Raw genomic sequence first — 18103 nt, 5'->3', positions numbered from 1 at the left:
CCACCTTTTAGGCAGATGAAGAGATCAAAAGCAGAGTAATAAATAAAATGTGAAGGCAAGATACTTAACTCTAATAATTAATGTATCTCATTTGGAGGTTTATGTACTGAGGAAGATTGCCCAATGTTTTCTTTTCACACCAGAAATAATATGAGCATTTTTAAATTCCTTTAATTTTTTGAAATGTCAAAAAAGCATCTACACACACACACTTATAAATCCTGCTCTGCAGAACAGTGGCATCAAATTTTATTTTTTATTTTTATTTTTATTTTTTCTAACCTCTGAAGGTAATCAGCAACGCTGTGCTAATGGATCTGGGATATGACCAGAGGCAATTGTCACAAGTTTCCTAATGCTGACCAGGGGAGAATGAAGGAACACTAATGGTTCCTCATTGTTGTTGCAAAAGGAAACTCGGCAAGAGAAAAAATCAAAAGCTTATTTCTCAAAATATTTTATTTCCTAACAGCAAAGAAGAGTATTGCGGAATAGAGATCTAGACTTTGTGACTCAATTTGTCATTAAAAGCTAACTGTCCTAGCAGACTCACCTGCTCAAAGAGTAAATTTCAACATATCAATGTCTTTTTCTCATTTTTCATTTTATTTTTTCTCTTTGAAATATGAATTTTGCTAATAATCTTTTTCAGGATATCTTTTACCAGGTGAACAGTTGGTCCAATTTTAAAACACCATTTCTTCCAGAGTTTCTCATCTATAGGGTTTTAAATAAAATTCTGGAATAAACTACAGAAACATGAATTGTGTTTTTGTTGTTGTTTGTTTGTTTGTTTGTTTGTTTTTTCCACTGTGGGTTATCTCTTTCTTTTTTATGTACAAACCTGTAATAGACCTTATAGCTCTATCCCAAGACCCTACACAAGAACTGAACTTCCTCTTCCAGAACACAAAACTGAGCAGAAATCTACAATTCTTGTATTTTAAGAGCAAAACCATTAAATTTCTGCAACTCAAGGTGTAAATATGAAGGCAGCAGGAAGATACAGACACTGCTGAAAGAGAATTATCAGTTGTCCTGTTCTGGGAGATCTGGTAAAAGCAATCTGTGATTTTCTGCCAGCAGGGAGAATTTCACAGTTTCAAAAAAATATCTTCAGTTGTGAACTGTATTCTGCTGTGATGGAAAAAAGAAACCGTCAGATTTTTTCCTCATTTAGATGTAATGTACATGCTTTATCTTCTATCTCTACTTATTTACTACTAATGATCTCTCTAAAAGTATAAGAATTTTGCCAATAATGAAAGAGAATTTCCCACTAGTAGTTTAGGGGAAAATTTACAATTTCAAACATTTACATAAAAATATTTGTAAACATTTGCTATGGCAAGCTTGACCTTAATAAAGACTAATTCTGGTTGAAAATTAAAAAAGAATCAAACAGTGTAGGTTGCCCAGGGCCATCCATGCCTGGACTGCTGTACTTCTCAGTGGGTCCTTGACAATTGTGTTGTGCATCTCTTGATTTTAACTTCAAATTAAAATTTCAAATTCAAATTTTCTTGATTTTAATCTTCAAAAGGCTGTTATTAATTTTGAGGGGGAAATTGCATTTCTATTAAAATAAATAATGATTTGATGAATTTAAAAATAACTTTTATACAGTATCCTCCTCTTGTGGCACAAACCTGGATTAGCAAATCATATCTATGTTGTATCCATTTAGATTACATTAATTTTGCTCAACACTGGCACAAAGGAGTGCCATGGCACTTACAGATTAGCCCATTATACCATGCAACTGGTAACAAGATGCTGTGCTATACAGAACTACAGCACCTTTTCTGAAACTACTAGAGCTATTTAGCCATGGAAGCTTTTTCTGCAGCAAGCCATGCCTACAAATACCAACTTCAAATCTTGACAAATACATCCTCATATTTTAAACCACTAGCCACCTAACAGTGTGCTACCTACTGCAGCGCAACAATGATTTAGAAGAAAGGACTCCAACTGCAGCATCTTCTTGCAGTTGTATGTCCCTGAACGAGTGGTGTTGGTCTGGCCAAAGAGGACTCTACATCTTCTGTGAGACTCTACAGGTTTGCAGCTTCTTGTAAAATGGCTTTGGTCTGCTCAGAAAAGGCTGCTTAGTCATCAGTTAGAGCCAGTTTCCAAAGCACTGGTTGTCCCCTCATAGCATTTTTGCTAGTTTTAAATTAACTAGAATTGTGTACGCAGTTTGATAAAGCAATTGATACCATGCTTGGGCATAACAGCATTACGTATACACCAGTTGTTTTTTTTCCCATTATTTCTCTAGAAATTTTCCATGTTATGGAAAGATCATTATGATATGGTGCTCAGGTCACTCAATGATCTCAAGAGATCCTATCCAACCCCTACAGTTCAGAAATTCTGTGATTCTTCTTGCAAATAAGACAACTTGATAAAACAGGAAAAAGCCTATAAAAAAAGTGGCATTGCAGACAGCTTTCAAGAGTAAGTCGTTGTTAAGCAGACTCTTTTTAATTATTTGATCATTAATATTAATTCGCCAGCAATCTTTATTGTATTACATATGTGATACTAATACAACTAATCTTTTCTAATTTTCTAATACAATTGATCTTTTCTATACTGGCCATACTTTCACAGATCTCTCTTAGATGCAGTAAAACTTTTTAATCACCTGTACAAATTTCTTCATCTGAAACCTGTATTAAATCACTGGGTGCACAAACATGGACAATGGACTAATGTCTTCTACCATCTGATTTCATATCTAATTAATACCGCCTCCTTGCTATAAGTTACTAATGTCACTACCTTGCTGACAAAAAAAAAAAAAAAAAAAAAAAAAAAAAACAGAACAAAAAATGTTGAAAAAAGGTTGAAGGAAAAAGAGCTAAGGCAGTTCAAACAGTTAAAATTGCTGATCTGAGCTGAATTAGCTGCTTTTGTCTGGATCATACTAGGAAGCACATGCAGAAAAAGAAAATACTTCACTGCAAGATAAATTTGGGCAGTAACTTTTAGCAGCCTGTAGTAACCTCTGTGATAGGAATCTTAAAGAGGACATCTGCTTGTGGTTTTAAATAATGATATTCCCCTGAAAACTTAAGCAGAAAACAAAGTAAGACCTGTGGTGCTCCTAAGTGTAGGTAGACTGAGTTCAGCTTGAGAACAACTCCAGTGCTTATTCTAATTATTAAAACATTAAACTGAAACATAGTTATTTCTTATAAGATGACACAATGAATGTTTGGTGACTTTCCTACAACATTATTCCTGCAACCCTTAATATTTCTGATCAGTATGCTTTATTGTATTTCCATTTAATCAGGAAATACACAAGAAAAACAGTTATATATATTGTGAAGGGAGGAATGGAGGGAGGCAAGGAAGAAGGGATGGAGGGAGGGAGGGAGAGAGAGGAAGGAAGAGAGGGAATGAGAGAGGGAAGGAAAGGAAGGAAGGAAAGGATGGAAAGGAAGGAAAGGAAGGAATGAATAGAAGGAAAGGAAGGAAAGAGAGGAAAGGGAGGAAAGGAAGGAAAGGAAGGAAAGGAAGGAAGAAGGGAAGGTAGGAAGGCAGGAATGGAGGAAGGGAGGCAAGGAAGAAGGGATGGAGGGAGGGAGGAAAGGAAGAAAGGATGGAAGAAGGGAGGAAGGAAGGTAAGGAAGGAGGGAGGGAGGGAGGGATAGAGGGAGAGAGGGAAGGAAAGGAAGGAATGAATAGAAGGAAAGGAAGGAAGGAAATGAAGGAAAGGAAGGAAGGAAATGAAGGAAAGGAAGGAAGGAAGGAAGGAAATGAAGGAAAGGAAGGAAAGGAAGGAAATGAAGGAAAGGAAGGAAAGGAAGGAAAGGAAGGAAGGAAAAGAAGAAAAGGAAGGAAAAAAAGGCAGGAAAGGAACGAAAGGAAGGAAATGGAGCTAGGGAGGGAGAGGGGGAAGGAAAAAAAGGAGGGAGGGAGGGAGGGAGGGAGGGAGGGAGGGAGGGAGGGAGGGAGGGAGAGAAGAAGGGAGGGAGGGAGGGAGGGAGGGAGGGAGGGAGGGAGGGAGGGAGGAAGGAAGGAAGGAAGGAAGGAAGGAAGGAAGGAAGGAAGGAAGGAAGGAAGGAAGGAAGGAAGGAAGGAAGGAAGGAAGGAAGGAAGGAAGGAAGGAAGGAAGGAAGGAAGGAAGGAAGGAAGGAAGGAAGGAAGGAAGGAAGGAAGGAAGGAAGGAAGGAAGGAAGGAAGGAAGGAAGGAAGGAAGGAAGGAAGGAAGGAAGGAAGGAAGGAAGGAAGGAAGGAAGGAAGGAAGGAAGGAAGGAAGGAAGGAAGGAAGGAAGGAAGGGAATATGGTAAATGCAAACATATGAAAATATGGCACTCAGTAATAGCATTATATAGTCACATTTAAAGATAAACTTCTATGAAGATGGTTTCTCCATGTCCTATTGCATTTACTGTTGAAAAGGAGCAGTGATTATACAGGTGTTGTAAGGAAGAGAGAAGAAAATGCAGAAGCCGGCTGTACTTTCTGTACGAAACTGACCGCCCAAGCCATTTTTGTGGTGCTGGTACTGAGAAGCCAAGAACCAGTGGTAAAGAACAGATGGTATAACTATTGTTTGAAATACAGCCTTTATTTTAAACAGCAAATCTAAATACCTAACTCAAGTTCAAATTTACGACAGGAGTGAGCGGAAATTCTGAAGAATCTTCTCATCTGACAAAACGAATAAACTGAAAAAAGTACTTGTTCTTTCAAAATCATCAGTAAAATGCAGAGAGGAATCACTTTAAGTGTCTCCCAGCAGTTACTGAGAGGCTGTTGGTGAGATGTTCTTGTCCTTCCAGCCCTTGCTCCAGTCCCAGAGGTATAACACAAGATAATGCGAAGTCTGTACACTCATGTTTCAGACAATGGATCAAAATTACTTTGCAGAGTAGAATACAACAGATGAAGGATTGTTTGTAAGTAAAAATCAAGGCAAAAAAAAAAAAAAAAAAAAAAAAAAGCCACAATACATTGTGATGTTAAAAAATAAACATAAAATTGAGTTATGGAAGTCAACTAATAGCTTCTTTTCTTTCTTTCTTTCTTTTTTTTTTTTTCTTTTTTTTTTTTTCTTTTTTTTTTCCTTTTTTTTTTTTAAAGCAAAATATGAATAATAGTAATAGTTCTAGCCCCATTAACTAAATATACTGTGGACTTCAGTATTTCCAGTGACTATGTTTTAAAATCAAAACAAACACTTCTTGAGTTCTGGGAACCAATAGTATTTCTCCTGCTGTAGTTAGGATGTTAATAGCTGAGTGTAGCAGAACTCCTTCACAAGTTACTGAAGAAGTCAGCTCACATAAGTGAAACAGAAGTCCTCCAAATTTTGCCAAGAGAGAACAGACAATTTATGATACTCTCATTTAACATTCAGCTATGGGAAGTTTCAAGTTAAGAGAACACAATTTTTTGATATGCATCTCATTTATATTTTAAGGACTTAGGTTCATTTTTTAACTTGGATAAAAAACACATTAATGCCAATTTTTCAGGGGAGTAAAGTTAAACAGGAAAGCAACAGTTTATATTCAACCACTGCATGAATTTATAGGTACATATTAATATGAGGTCCAAAGACAATGACAAAATAGAATATGAAAAAGTAAAATAAAATGTGTGAATGATGATCTTCCAGCAATAGACAAATACAAATAAAAAACAGACAATTTATGATACTCTCATTTAACATTCAGCTATGGGAAGTTTCAAGTTAAGAGAACACAATTTTTTGATATGCATCTCATTTATATTTTAAGGACTTAGGTTCATTTTTTAACTTGGATAAAAAACACATTAATGCCAATTTTTCAGGGGAGTAAAGTTAAACAGGAAAGCAACAGTTTATATTCAACCACTGCATGAATTTATAGGTACATATTAATATGAGGTCCAAAGACAATGACAAAATAGAATATGAAAAAGTAAAATAAAATGTGTGAATGATGATCTTCCAGCAATAGACAAATACAAATAAAAAACAGACAATTTATGATACTCTCATTTAACATTCAGCTATGGGAAGTTTCAAGTTAAGAGAACACAATTTTTTGATATGCATCTCATTTATATTTTAAGGACTTAGGTTCATTTTTTAACTTGGATAAAAAACACATTAATGCCAATTTTTCAGGGGAGTAAAGTTAAACAGGAAAGCAACAGTTTATATTCAACCACTGCATGAATTTATAGGTACATATTAATATGAGGTCCAAAGACAATGACAAAATAGAATATGAAAAAGTAAAATAAAATGTGTGAATGATGTTCTTCCAGCAATAGACAAATACAAATAAAAAATGTTTTTGGATTGCAAAGGAAGCAAATGCAAATTATGAAGAAGCCAACTGTTACCATACTAATAAAAGACAAAGTAAGAAGCCCCAAAACACATGCAGGCCCTTTACTTTCTGGCTGCCTAGTCTCTATGGCGTACCTGCACAACTCATGCTATATGTCATTTAAGTACTGACTTGACATGGTCCTGGACAACATGGTTTACATCACACTACTTAAGCAGGGGATTTGACTGGACTTGCAGAGGTCCCTGCCAACCTCAGCTTTCCTGTGATGCTGTACAAGTCCTTAAATGAAGGAGTATCAGTTGTTTCTGATGGCAGTATTCATACCAAGCTTCCTGTATTATACTGAGGAAGATTTCTCAGAGGAGGGGACACAAAATGACAAATACAGTTTATCACAAACATTCTGTTTAATTGTTTTCAAAGTACCTGTTGAAGATAACGAAATGCAATGAAGTATATATGAGCTAATTCTGAAAAAGAATAAGATTAGCTATAGAACAAGAACAGATCTGCAACCTGACTAGATTCCAGAATGAGAGAATGAGCTTTTCAAAATGAAACAAGTAGAAAAAGGGAAGAAATCCTAGATGAAAAGCACATAAAACTTTTCAAAGGAAAAAAACACAGCAAAGCCACATCTCTAATGAATTCTGTGGCAAAAATCACACTGATTGCAACAAATCAAAATTTCACTAAAGAACCCCTCCAGAACAAATTGTCAGTGATGCTAATAAGGAATGAGTACTAGAAGCGGCAAAATGACAGCGCTGTTTGTGTTTTCTTATTTTAGGATCTGAAAGTTAGGGTGCTACTATGTATCACAATTTGTTTACAGAAATGACCTTTTTTTGGTTAAGGCTTTTCAAGAGTTACCATTCACTAAGCACATAATGTTAGTGCTAGTTACACATAACTCTTCTTTTTCTTCTAGCACTTACTGAAAAAAGACTATGTGAAAGACTACTTTAGAAAAACTTCCCATGAGAAATACAGCATACAGTGCACGTTTGCTGGCTTCTTGTATCATCTGGAGAATGGCACATGGTACCTTTGCTGAGAGTTTCAGACTTGCAACATTCCTAATTGATTATTTCAAAAGGAGTGTTTACCTTGTAAAAACACAATTAACCTAGTAGCAAGCTGATACAAGCAAAGTGGCTGAACCTTCTACCATAAGAAATACTAAATCAAGCTTTTAATTTTAGGTAAATTATCTTAATTTCTTTAACATAACTAATATAACACAGTAAAGCACATCCTTATCTTAATTGCTTTTGTAACTTGTTTTAATCTTAAGCACTGAACAGTGTTCTGCTGTAAATTCCATTTAGTCTAATGTAAAAAAAAAAAAAGGCTTTTGCTTTTTTAAAGCAAGAGTATTACGCTCACAGTCACAATTCTAACACCTTATCCTCTCTGCTACGGTATTCTTTGCAATGGAAAATATATATATATAAAAAGAAGGGCTACATCTTTGTCAATAGACAGATACTAGTGATTTTACTGAGAGTACACTCATTTAGATGATGAGGATGTGACCAATGGCTTCCATTGTTTACACAAATGTACTAAAGCATGCTGACACAACTGAATTCAATTTCATAAGTAAGTAGCTAAATAAATATATCAATTTATTAAAGCAAATTTGCCACATTTTCTTGTGAGATTAGACAAGTGGTTGAGGACTGGTAGAGGATTAAATTGTGCAAGAAAAATGTAAGTGCTTAAAATAAACTGCAAAGATAGTATGAGCAATAGGGGCAAAAAAACCCACTTTTCTTGGCTGCTGCACCAGTTTCTCTCTGCTGAAGTGGGGCTGCCAATATAGCTTGATATTAGTACTTCAATAGCTTAGAAAATTGCTAGCTTTGACTGTGGGAAGGTAAAAGACCTAAGCATTTAAAAGCTTTTGAGCAATTCCTAGTATAAAAAGAAATAAAATCTTTCTCTCCTATCCCTTAAAGTTGAAGGAGAACATAGTCCAAAGGCATCAAGAGAAGGATATAAAAATTCTCTGAAAACAAGACAGATTAATCTATCTGAAGACAGATTGAACTGACCAAAGAATTCCTGGGTCTCTACGTTCTACAGATCACAAACCTGAAATAGCACAAACCTGTTTCTGAGAATATTGCTAAGGTTTAATAATAATACTTGATATCAAATCTAACTTTTTTTTTTTTTTTTTTTTTTTTTTTTTTTTTTTTTAAGCAAGCCATACAATGCACAACTGTTCTTGCCATCAACCTGCATGCACCAGCAAATGGATTTTTAGATTTAATGAAAAATACAAGAGTGACTGGCAGAATATGACAATCATTAGAAAAGCAAATGGACAGAAAAATGACTCAGGTTAAATTCCATTTATTTCAAAGAAATGAATAACTATAGCTGGAAATGACAGTCTTTTTCTCAAGTGCTGCATATAGCTTGTTTAATACACTTAAAACAAGAAAGCCAACAGGACTCTCAGCTTACCACGGGAGACTACAGAAATACTTAGAACTACAAGTAGCACGTACACCCAAATTACATATTGCAATACTCACAATAGTTGACCTGCTCCACAATGCAGAAGCCAATTATTCCTGGCAAGCACTCCCACTGCGCCTTCCAGCTCTCAATCATTTATGTGTGGAGTTGTACCACACCAAAAGAACACAGTCATAAATCCTTTAAATACTTGCAGATGAAGATCAAATGGAAAAAAATGTACTACCTTTTGGACCAAAGAAGATTTCAAATACAGTAGCATTCATCTGCTCAAAGGTGTTACCAATGGAGAACTTTGCAAGAAGACCAGTTTGGATAGACTGATAAGTTTAATATCAATTCTTTATTTTATGTTATACTGTAGAGCAATAAAGTAAGGACATTACCTGAAAAATAAATAAATAAATAAAAATCAAGTAGCTAAATTTTTATGGAAATTACTTGCATATTCCCATAGGAATTTGGTCACTAGTTGATGTCAGCGGAGCTACTTATTATAGACTATAAAAAATCACAGGACTCCAACTGAACTTGTGTTTCTAGTGCAAATAACCATAGTGCATTAGATTAGAGACAATTCATGATCTAAGATATCTATATTCCAACAAATACAGAAGTACAAAGAGGCAAAATAAGGTGCCCAACTCAATACTACCTACCTTGTTTGTCCCACAACTCTGAATAGAAGCCAGGTCTCTGGAATGCTGTCCAGGACTTACATGGGGTTCACTCTGCCTCAGAAGTGACAAGACTGTTCTTAGGTATGATTTAATTTTCAAAATTTTCTATTTTTCTTCATGATATGAAAATTCTTTGGGGGGCATAATTAGACCTGCAGCTCAATTCACACAATAATCACTTTGGGGCACAATCTGGCTTGCAGCTCAATTTAATATGGTGGTGACGACAAGCTCTAAGAGAAAATAAAAGATATATCTAACTCAAGTGTTCCATAACACTGCACCACCAAGGGCTGTGATATTTGAATGACAGTCTTTAATGTACCCAAATGAGCAAAATGTTATGCTTGGGAAAGGAGCAAGTGTTCCATTTATATCTGCTGTAATAAATAAGAATAAAGGAGTTTTCCACTTGAGGCAGCTAGGGAATCAAATTAAAGAATTAAGATCTGCTTGCTTATCGTAAGAATAACTTCAATGTTAGCAAAACAGTGAAGCAGAAGGAAGAAAATCTGAAGGAATAGGATGTGAGAAGAAATGTAACCTCCGTAGTATTCAGAGGGAATATGATATACTTGTTGGGTTGCCTATGTGCTAACATAGGTCACAATTTGGTGATATAAACGCAATTAATGGCTTACAATAGTTATCACACAGCAGTCCTACGTCAGGCCTCAAAAAACCCAAAGTTTTTGGCAAAGAAAATAAGCACACTGGTGCCAATGTTGAAGGGGACTGTGCAATTAACTTGGGCAGAAAACAAAAAATGACGACATCTATTTTATAAGCTTTTAATCAAAGTGATCAGCATAGCAAAAACCTTCAGATGCTTGGACTATGTAACCAAACGTGGCACAGAAAATGCTGAAACTAAAGCAGAAGAATTTTCTCTTGTTCTTTGAAGGCATGAGAAGTTCAAGAAAACAAAAGTTAAGTTTTCCATTTTCATAGTATTTTTTTAAGATGTAAATCATGATTTCAGGAGGAACAGATGACACATTTCAGCCGCATGCTGTAACATCCAATTTGATCTTCAAATATAAGACTGTATTACTATAATATACCACGTCATCAGGAATGGGCTGATTGATGGGATGAGAACACACCAAAGCATGTGGCCTAAATGTGTGACCAAAGAACATGCTCAGCTAATCCACCACAAATGCAGTTCCTGTCAACTAAAACTCGTCCTGAATCAATCAGTAGTCAGAAGTTAGAAGTAGAAAGTTATATTGTTCTATTATAACCTTCCAAATGATTCAATCCTAACACATATGAAGGCATAGCTAAAGCACAGCCCCCAGAATTGCTAATTTACACTTTAAGTGCTTTGGGAAACCTGTAGATCACTGACGCCTATAAGAAAAGGGCTGTTTTGGGTTAGCCCAGAAATGCTGTACTTCACATCACACCCTCCACAGGTCATTGCGGCAAGGGCTCTGCCCTTGAATCCTCATATTTGGTGTTGCCCCAAAACAAGACTAAGGTTCATTTTTGCAGACTTTTAAGTTCACCCACCCTTTCTCAAGTACTTTAATGCCAATGCAGGTAGTTTTTTGTATAATTATTAGAAAAAAATCAGAGTTCTTCCATTCGCTATTTTTCATGACTAAATAATTTACCATGCACCTGTAACACCAGTTTCTTATTAAACAGAAACTATAAGCCTGTGTCCCAAATTCATTAGCAACGATTCTTTTACTGATATTCCTCTTAATTTTACACAGATCATCACATCACCCCCTAGACATAAACTACAGAGGATTTCATTGCAACACACTGACTTAAAAAACCCCACTCAGGAGCACTGCCTGATCTACTCAGATTAGCATTTTCACCACTGAATACAAGTGTAACAACAAACACATGGTTAAAGCTCTCTAATGTGTGTAAAAATGTAGAAGCACTCACCCAAAGTCACCCCATTCAGAGCAACAAAACATGTAAAGGCAGTCAGTGATGAAGGCTAAGATCAAAATCTTGCCTAATACAGTCACTGAAAGACTGATGCCAGAAAGTGGTTTAGTACCTATGCTGTTGCATGCTTAAGTCCAGTCTGCCTCACTTTGTCTGAGTCTATCTGTCCTGGTTTTCTGATGGAGCTTTCTTTCCACAAATGCTTAATTAGAAATTGCCACAACACAGTATAGTAGTGTTAAGTCCAAGTTTAATTTCTCCTTTGCTCCAAGTATAAATTTCCTTTAAAATGATTGTAATTTCAATTATTTAATCTTTCTTTTGAATAATGATTGGAAAACAAATTTCCACCAAAGTACAAACTGTGCTTAAGTCCTTGCTATTTAGCCACACAATGTACAAATTAAGGCTTTTGAGGAAGGTTAAATATGTTTATTTATTTGCAAAGCAAACTGCAATTGAACAGGGAGAAACTACAACACAAATACTTTTCTGATTCCATACAATGCCTCTTTCACACTGTGAAAGATTCCTATCAAATCAAAGTGCTCTGCAAGATAATTAAAAACCCCACAGCAACTCTTATGGCACTAATGAGGTAAAGAATAATGTCAGCCAACATCCTCTGGTAAGAAAGTTAAAAGCTGAAGGGAGAGGATATATAATGTCAGTAAACTTCAAAGAGAGTGCCAAGTTCAAATGTAAACAACAATACAGTTCTAATTAGTGGTTTGTAATGATGTCATTTCACAGTCTGATGTCAGGCTCGAAGAAAACAAGACACAGGCAGTAGAGGCAAATACATTTGTCCAAAGTCCACAAGAAATGTCTGTGTTTTCCCCATACAATTAAATTTTTTTTAAAAAACCACCTCAACATTGAAACAAACAAAAGCAGTACCCATAGCAGGATGATTATTAAATTTTTAAAAGCTATTATTCTGTATATGGCAGCATTTTCAATTTTTTTCTTGAGGTGGTGGCTTTAGTTCTTTGCTGTTCTTGCTGTTTGTTATTTTTCTATTCTGTCTTTTGGAACTTGCTGACAGAAAAGGACATTTTTGTAACAGTTAACATAGCCCTGCAAATATAATGTTAATGGAACAAAGAGATATTGATTTCATGTTTCCTTTCAGTTGCATTTTTAATGTTCTAACAAAGTATCAAGGGGGGAAAAAAGTGTTTTATTATTTTATTTTCAAGCTAAGCAGAAAAATGACCTTTAAAACAATGTCTGTATACTCATCTTAGAGGATAACTAATAGTTTCAATTGTTGAACATTTTCTAAGCTATTACAAAATCTGTATGCTATGCTCTTATTTCATACCCTGTTTTGCTGTTACTTCTTTTATCAGAAACCATGCAAAAGCACATATTCTTGTTTCTCTGACAAGCAAGAAGCACAACTATAAAGTCAGCATGCCATTTTCACCCTTCCAGTTTCCTTAAGCTTAGTGTGAGCAAGATTTCATGACAGTACTGGCCAATTCGTTATTATTATTTAAGTGAAGTTACCAAAGAACCTTAAATTCTGCAAATAGTTAACAATGGGACAAGAGCTTTCTTATTTTTCCCTTGATACTGCCAAAAAGATCCTATGTATCATTGTTCCTATTGACCAAATATAACTCACTTCAGGCTTGAAAAACTGTTGCTTTTGCTTTTAATGCTGTTAGCACTGATTTGCAGAACATAAAAGTTCAGGCTTGCACAAGCAAATATAGAAAATAAATAGCTCCTGTGATGTACATGTATTAAACTGCTCAAGGAACATCTACAAGCATATAATTTGCCTAATTTTCTTCAGGCAATAGGAAAGCTATAAAAATCAATGCAATTACAATAAGAGTAACAAGAGCCCAGTTACTTGGGAACGATTTTGGAGGTCAAGTGAGAAGAGATAAGAATAGCTCATGCATAGCACCAGGATGTGGCTTACATGACCAAAGTGACAACTTCCATCAAGACAGCAAAAAGGGACAGCTGAGGTGAATTTCTGTCACCCTGCTTTCACATACATAGCATTCTGTCCAAATGTTAGCAAAGCTATCACATTACTTTCACCAAAACTGTGTCTGTGAATTCCCTACTGCTCAGAAAACACCAAAACCTTCCATAACTGTGTCTGTCACTATGTTAGGTCTGCTGTCTCTCATGCCAAATAATACTGCCAAAGTTTTTGGCTTTCCTTTTCTTCATAAACCATCACTTTGCTCTCTTCTTCTGAATCAACCCTTTTCTAAAATTCTGCTTCCATATTGTAAATTAAAACTTCTCTGAGACATACAGCAAAGGTATAGTTTATCAGTATAAACACTAGCCTAGGACTGGAGCTCCCTGACAGTGTCACAGTAATGGAAACATCAATTAAATGTTTAAATTTTCCATATGTTTAAGAATGTTTTTGACATCTTTATTATCTTGATACGTTCACACAGAAGGCCCATCTGACCTTACTGCCTCTATTACTGCTTTTGTATTTTTAATTGTGTAACAAAGGACAAATATTTAGCATTTTATATACATATCTATCTATCTATGTATTTCTTTCAGGACACTGTTTTAAAGGGTTGTCACATTATCCACTTAAGCTGCACAAGATGGAATTGGTGGAGAAATACACATGCTCATTATATGCCAAAGCTGACTGTATCAGTTAACCTTAAATAGGATTTTATTTTTTAATGCAGCTCTTCCACTATAAATGCTAACCCAGTAAGAAAAAACAAACAAACAAACAACAAAATTTCCTTCAGTTAATAGCTTAATTCTGAAATGCCATAAAATAGCACTGTCCTGTTGCCTCTTAAGTTGGTCCTGGGACCAAAGGCAAGAAAGCTGCAAGAAAGCTGCTCTGCAAACTTCCCTGAAGGTGACTGCTGCATGCTCTAACCCAAGGACAACTAACTGCTTCATACAGTTGCTTGCGCTGGAGCCAGTGGACCATGAAATGACACTCGGAAGGACTGTAATCTTTTGCAACCCTAGTCAATGTTGGCTGAGTAGTAGTGGGAAACAATCAGGCCTCTGCTTGTGTGAGTCACGCTTTTATTACAGCACATATTTCCTGGTGAAATGGATTAGGCTACACCATGCATACTGCCTTATGTATTAATAATGCACATGTAATCTGCTACTTTATCACGAGGGTATGTTTTAATATGTACAATGATGTAAATACAACCACTCCTATTCCTGGAAGCTCTTATACCCAGAACAATATTCATAAAAATAAACATCTATATTATAGTCTGATGTTTTGAGCAAATATATCACAAAAGTGGAAGATAAAAACCAATAATGAGTTCATGCATTGTTACCCAATTTAATAACATGCAAACAACCCATGCTAAGCATTACGCAGCAAGCCAGAGTCAGTCTAGACTTATTTCAAGGACTGCTGAATTAAAATGCAACTGTTAAGCAGCATTACACAGCAAGCCAGTCAGTCTAGACTTATTTCAAGGATTGCTGAATTAAAATGCAACAGTTAACAGTTAATATACACATCAACACTCTAGAGATTTTAGACAGTAAACAAAGTCAGGTTATGCACCAAATCAAAGAATACTGGTATTGTCCCTCGTCTTTTGCTTTGTTATTTCATGCAGAAAAACTGTCATTAAGAAAGGGGTTTAAAGCCAATTTCCTTGTGGGAAGTAGCATTATCTTCTTTTTTTGTATATACATGCATGTCTTGTTAACAACACACATATGATACTCATCCAATATCAGACATATGATGCGCTGGGTTAAGATGAGGTAAGCTGTGAACAGGAAACCTAGAGCTCAAAGCATTCTAACCAGACACAGGCCCTTAGCAAGACTGCTCTCTTTAGAAATCAGTTAGAAAGTGTTTTATTTAATTGAATTTATTCCCATATCCATAAAGCCATGGAAATTTAGTCATCTTAAGTAACATCCAGATATAACCCAGTTACAAACTTCCATGACTAGATAGGCAGAAATGGTTTATTTTACTGACACTTCCCAACCCACTGCATTCTGAAGATGGAATCTGTTTCACATAGGTATGTGCATCATGATGTCTGGAAGCTATTGCAACATTGCCAAAGACTGAGGTGGCTGTCAACCCTAAGCCAATGTCATTCAGGTGTTAATGTTCTAGATAGAAGAAAGCTGCCTGTTTCACAACTCTATTGCTGTGTTCTCATTTATTATAAAAACATGCAAATTCTTCAGAAATGTACAACACTCCTGAGTATACTTATTTTAAATATCATAATGTAATCCCATCCTGAAACAGAAACCTGTCATTCTCCCTCACTTGGTGCCACTTTTTGGCAATATACAGGTGGTGAGAACATTACATTTATGCAACAAAAAAAGGCGTAAAGTCATAAATAAGACAAAAGTAGGTGGAGACTTGCTTATAAATAGAAAAATACAAGTGATCTTGCTTTGACACACTATGAAGATACTGCATCGATGCTTTTCGGGATTTTATGGGCATAATCATGACTAAGGGAAGATACAGATGCAGCGAGCACATGATTTTGTGCGAAAGCACATGAATCTCAAGTCCAGCAAATGCAGAGTACTTGCAAGGCAATTTCAGTCAGAAGATATTCAGGGATGTATCCACCAGCAGCTCAGCGACATGTCCTACCAGCCGTTCAGAGACTGTCCTACCAGAAGTTTTCAGACATGCCCTACACAGGCAACACTGAGACGACCAACCTCGAAGGTGCTGAGCCACAGGCCACGGCTCGCACGGCTGACCGGACACTCCCCTTTACAACAGTCACAGAGCTAAACTCCTGTCACAGAAAGAATGTGTCTTGACGATCAGTACCGCTACGTACCGATTTCACATTTTTTTCTGTAAAAAGCCATTTTTTCCTACAGGTTGCATTAACTATCCACGTGTAACGCTCCGTCCGGCTCCAGCACAACCACGGTTTCACTTATTTCTGATCGGCACATCCGCACCGGCCTCGAGGAGGTCTTACTCAGGTGGGGGCAGGGGGTCCTTCGGAGCGCACCACCCGCCAAGTTCCCCGCCCCCGGCCCGGCAGCCTCCCGCTGCCGCACGGCACAGGAAGGAGCCGAGGCCGAGCCCCCCCGCCGCCGCCTCGCTGACGTCAATGGCATTCTTATCGCGCCGCCTGCGACAGCAGCCGCAGCGCTCAGCTCGGAAGCGGGCGCGGCCGCTGCTAAGCTGCGGAGTGGAGCCGGCGGCAGAGCGGAGTTCGCCCCGCGGTATCCCGCCGCTCTCCACACTCTATCCCTGCAGCTCGCCCAGCTCGGGGCCGCGCCCCTTTCAGTCTCTGCCGGGCCGGGCAGAGTCGCGAGCACAGCTGGCCGTGTTTTGTTGCTCGTCTGCCGCCGAGACGGCGCTTCTCTCGGCCCCGCCGCCGGACACGGCAGACGTGTTGGCCCTATGGTGTCTCGGGGTGATACGGCCAAAGCCTGGTAGAACTGCTGAAAGTAGTGTGGCAGAGGAAACAGGGTACTGACATGCAGGCGGATCTGATGGTGAACTACACAGTGCACTGTGGAAGATAAAAAAAGACAAACACATTTTGAGGTGGTGGAGATCAAAGCCTTTGCACATCTGTGCTGATGGGAAAACTGGGGCAAACAGGGACAGCGACGGTTTTATCGGGCTGGTTTGATGGTCAAGTCTAAGGGGACTTTGGACAACATCTGCAGCATCCACATAGTGAATTCTTGGAAGGTTTAACATCAGTCTCACTTGCACCTCACACCTGACTCAACCAATCGCTTTTTATCCCGATCAGCTGTTTTTACAAATTGCCAAATAACTTGCTCTGACAAGTATTCCTCTGTGTCTGCATCTCTGTTACATATCCACACCTGTGTGTGCTGCCTGTACGTGCATATGCATCCACATGCACATTTGACATACTATACATGTACCATATGTGTAAAATTCAGCAGTGTTTTAAAGCCCAACTGACTTTGAAATGAAATGCATTAGCAATATTTAAGTCCAAGTTTTGGTACCTCATGTCATCAGTCACTGGGCTGATTTAACCAGATGTCTACCAACAGTGTTTGTACATCTAATATCTAGACATCTAGACTAGCGTTAATGTCCATAATATGATGCAACAATACTCCTGTTCATCTCACATGTGTCAAATAGTCTTAGCAAAAACAGTTTAAACTCCATTACTTTTCTAAAGAATTACAGCTATTTCCCCTGTGCCTGAATTGGGCTACAAAGATGAAAGCAGTGCTCTGATGAGTCTGTAGAGGCAAACTGTGACAGGCTGCAAAGCTGCATACATAGCTGCCGTTCATAAGATCTTTGCACTGTTATAATGTAATATCTGCATTTCACAATTCTGCTGTTACTTTTGTTTTGAAAAGCATTTCTTCAAATGCGTGGCAGAGGAGCTATGCAGATAATGGAATAGAAAGATGATATGTGGACTATACTCATTCCTTTCCTGCTCAGTAAGCACAGCCTCATTTCAGATGCTCCTTTTTCAATTTCAGGAAGTGAGCAATTCCACAGAAGCCAGCAGAAGTCAAACAGGTTGGGATTGGTCTATAAGAGAAATGAGTGGAAATCTAGTGACTTTTTCTTAATCCAATAATCATTTATTCCTGGTATGGTGGCAATTGTCTTTTGCAAGACCAGAAGAAAATTTAAGGGAAAAAATAGTGAAACAGAAATTGTCCACATGCCTATATTATTCAAAATGAATGGT

General features: G+C 37.3%; 1 protein-coding gene across 6 annotated transcripts in view; it reads right to left on the bottom strand.

The window, feature by feature from the left end:
* The window catches only part of PDE4D (phosphodiesterase 4D), a 570552-nt gene that overhangs the window by 60047 nt on the left and 492402 nt on the right, over positions 1 to 18103 (bottom strand). The window contains exon 8 of one of the 6 annotated variants that reach the window (XM_052670429.1): positions 6014 to 9188. The exons of the other annotated variants lie outside the window; for them this stretch is intronic. Coding sequence (XP_052526389.1) covers positions 9151 to 9188 — 38 coding nt within the window. The 3' untranslated portion in view covers positions 6014 to 9150. Of the gene's footprint in view, positions 1 to 6013; positions 9189 to 18103 lie in introns of those variants that run through there. 6 annotated transcript variants of the gene reach the window in all.

The sequence above is a fragment of the Tympanuchus pallidicinctus genome, unplaced genomic scaffold (genome assembly GCF_026119805.1).
Source record: "Tympanuchus pallidicinctus isolate F22 unplaced genomic scaffold, pur_lepc_1.0 scaffold9, whole genome shotgun sequence".
In the NCBI taxonomy this organism is placed as follows: Eukaryota; Metazoa; Chordata; class Aves; order Galliformes; family Phasianidae; genus Tympanuchus; species Tympanuchus pallidicinctus.
Note: the sequence above shows the minus strand (reverse complement) of the source record. Positions and strands in the feature narration are given on the sequence as shown.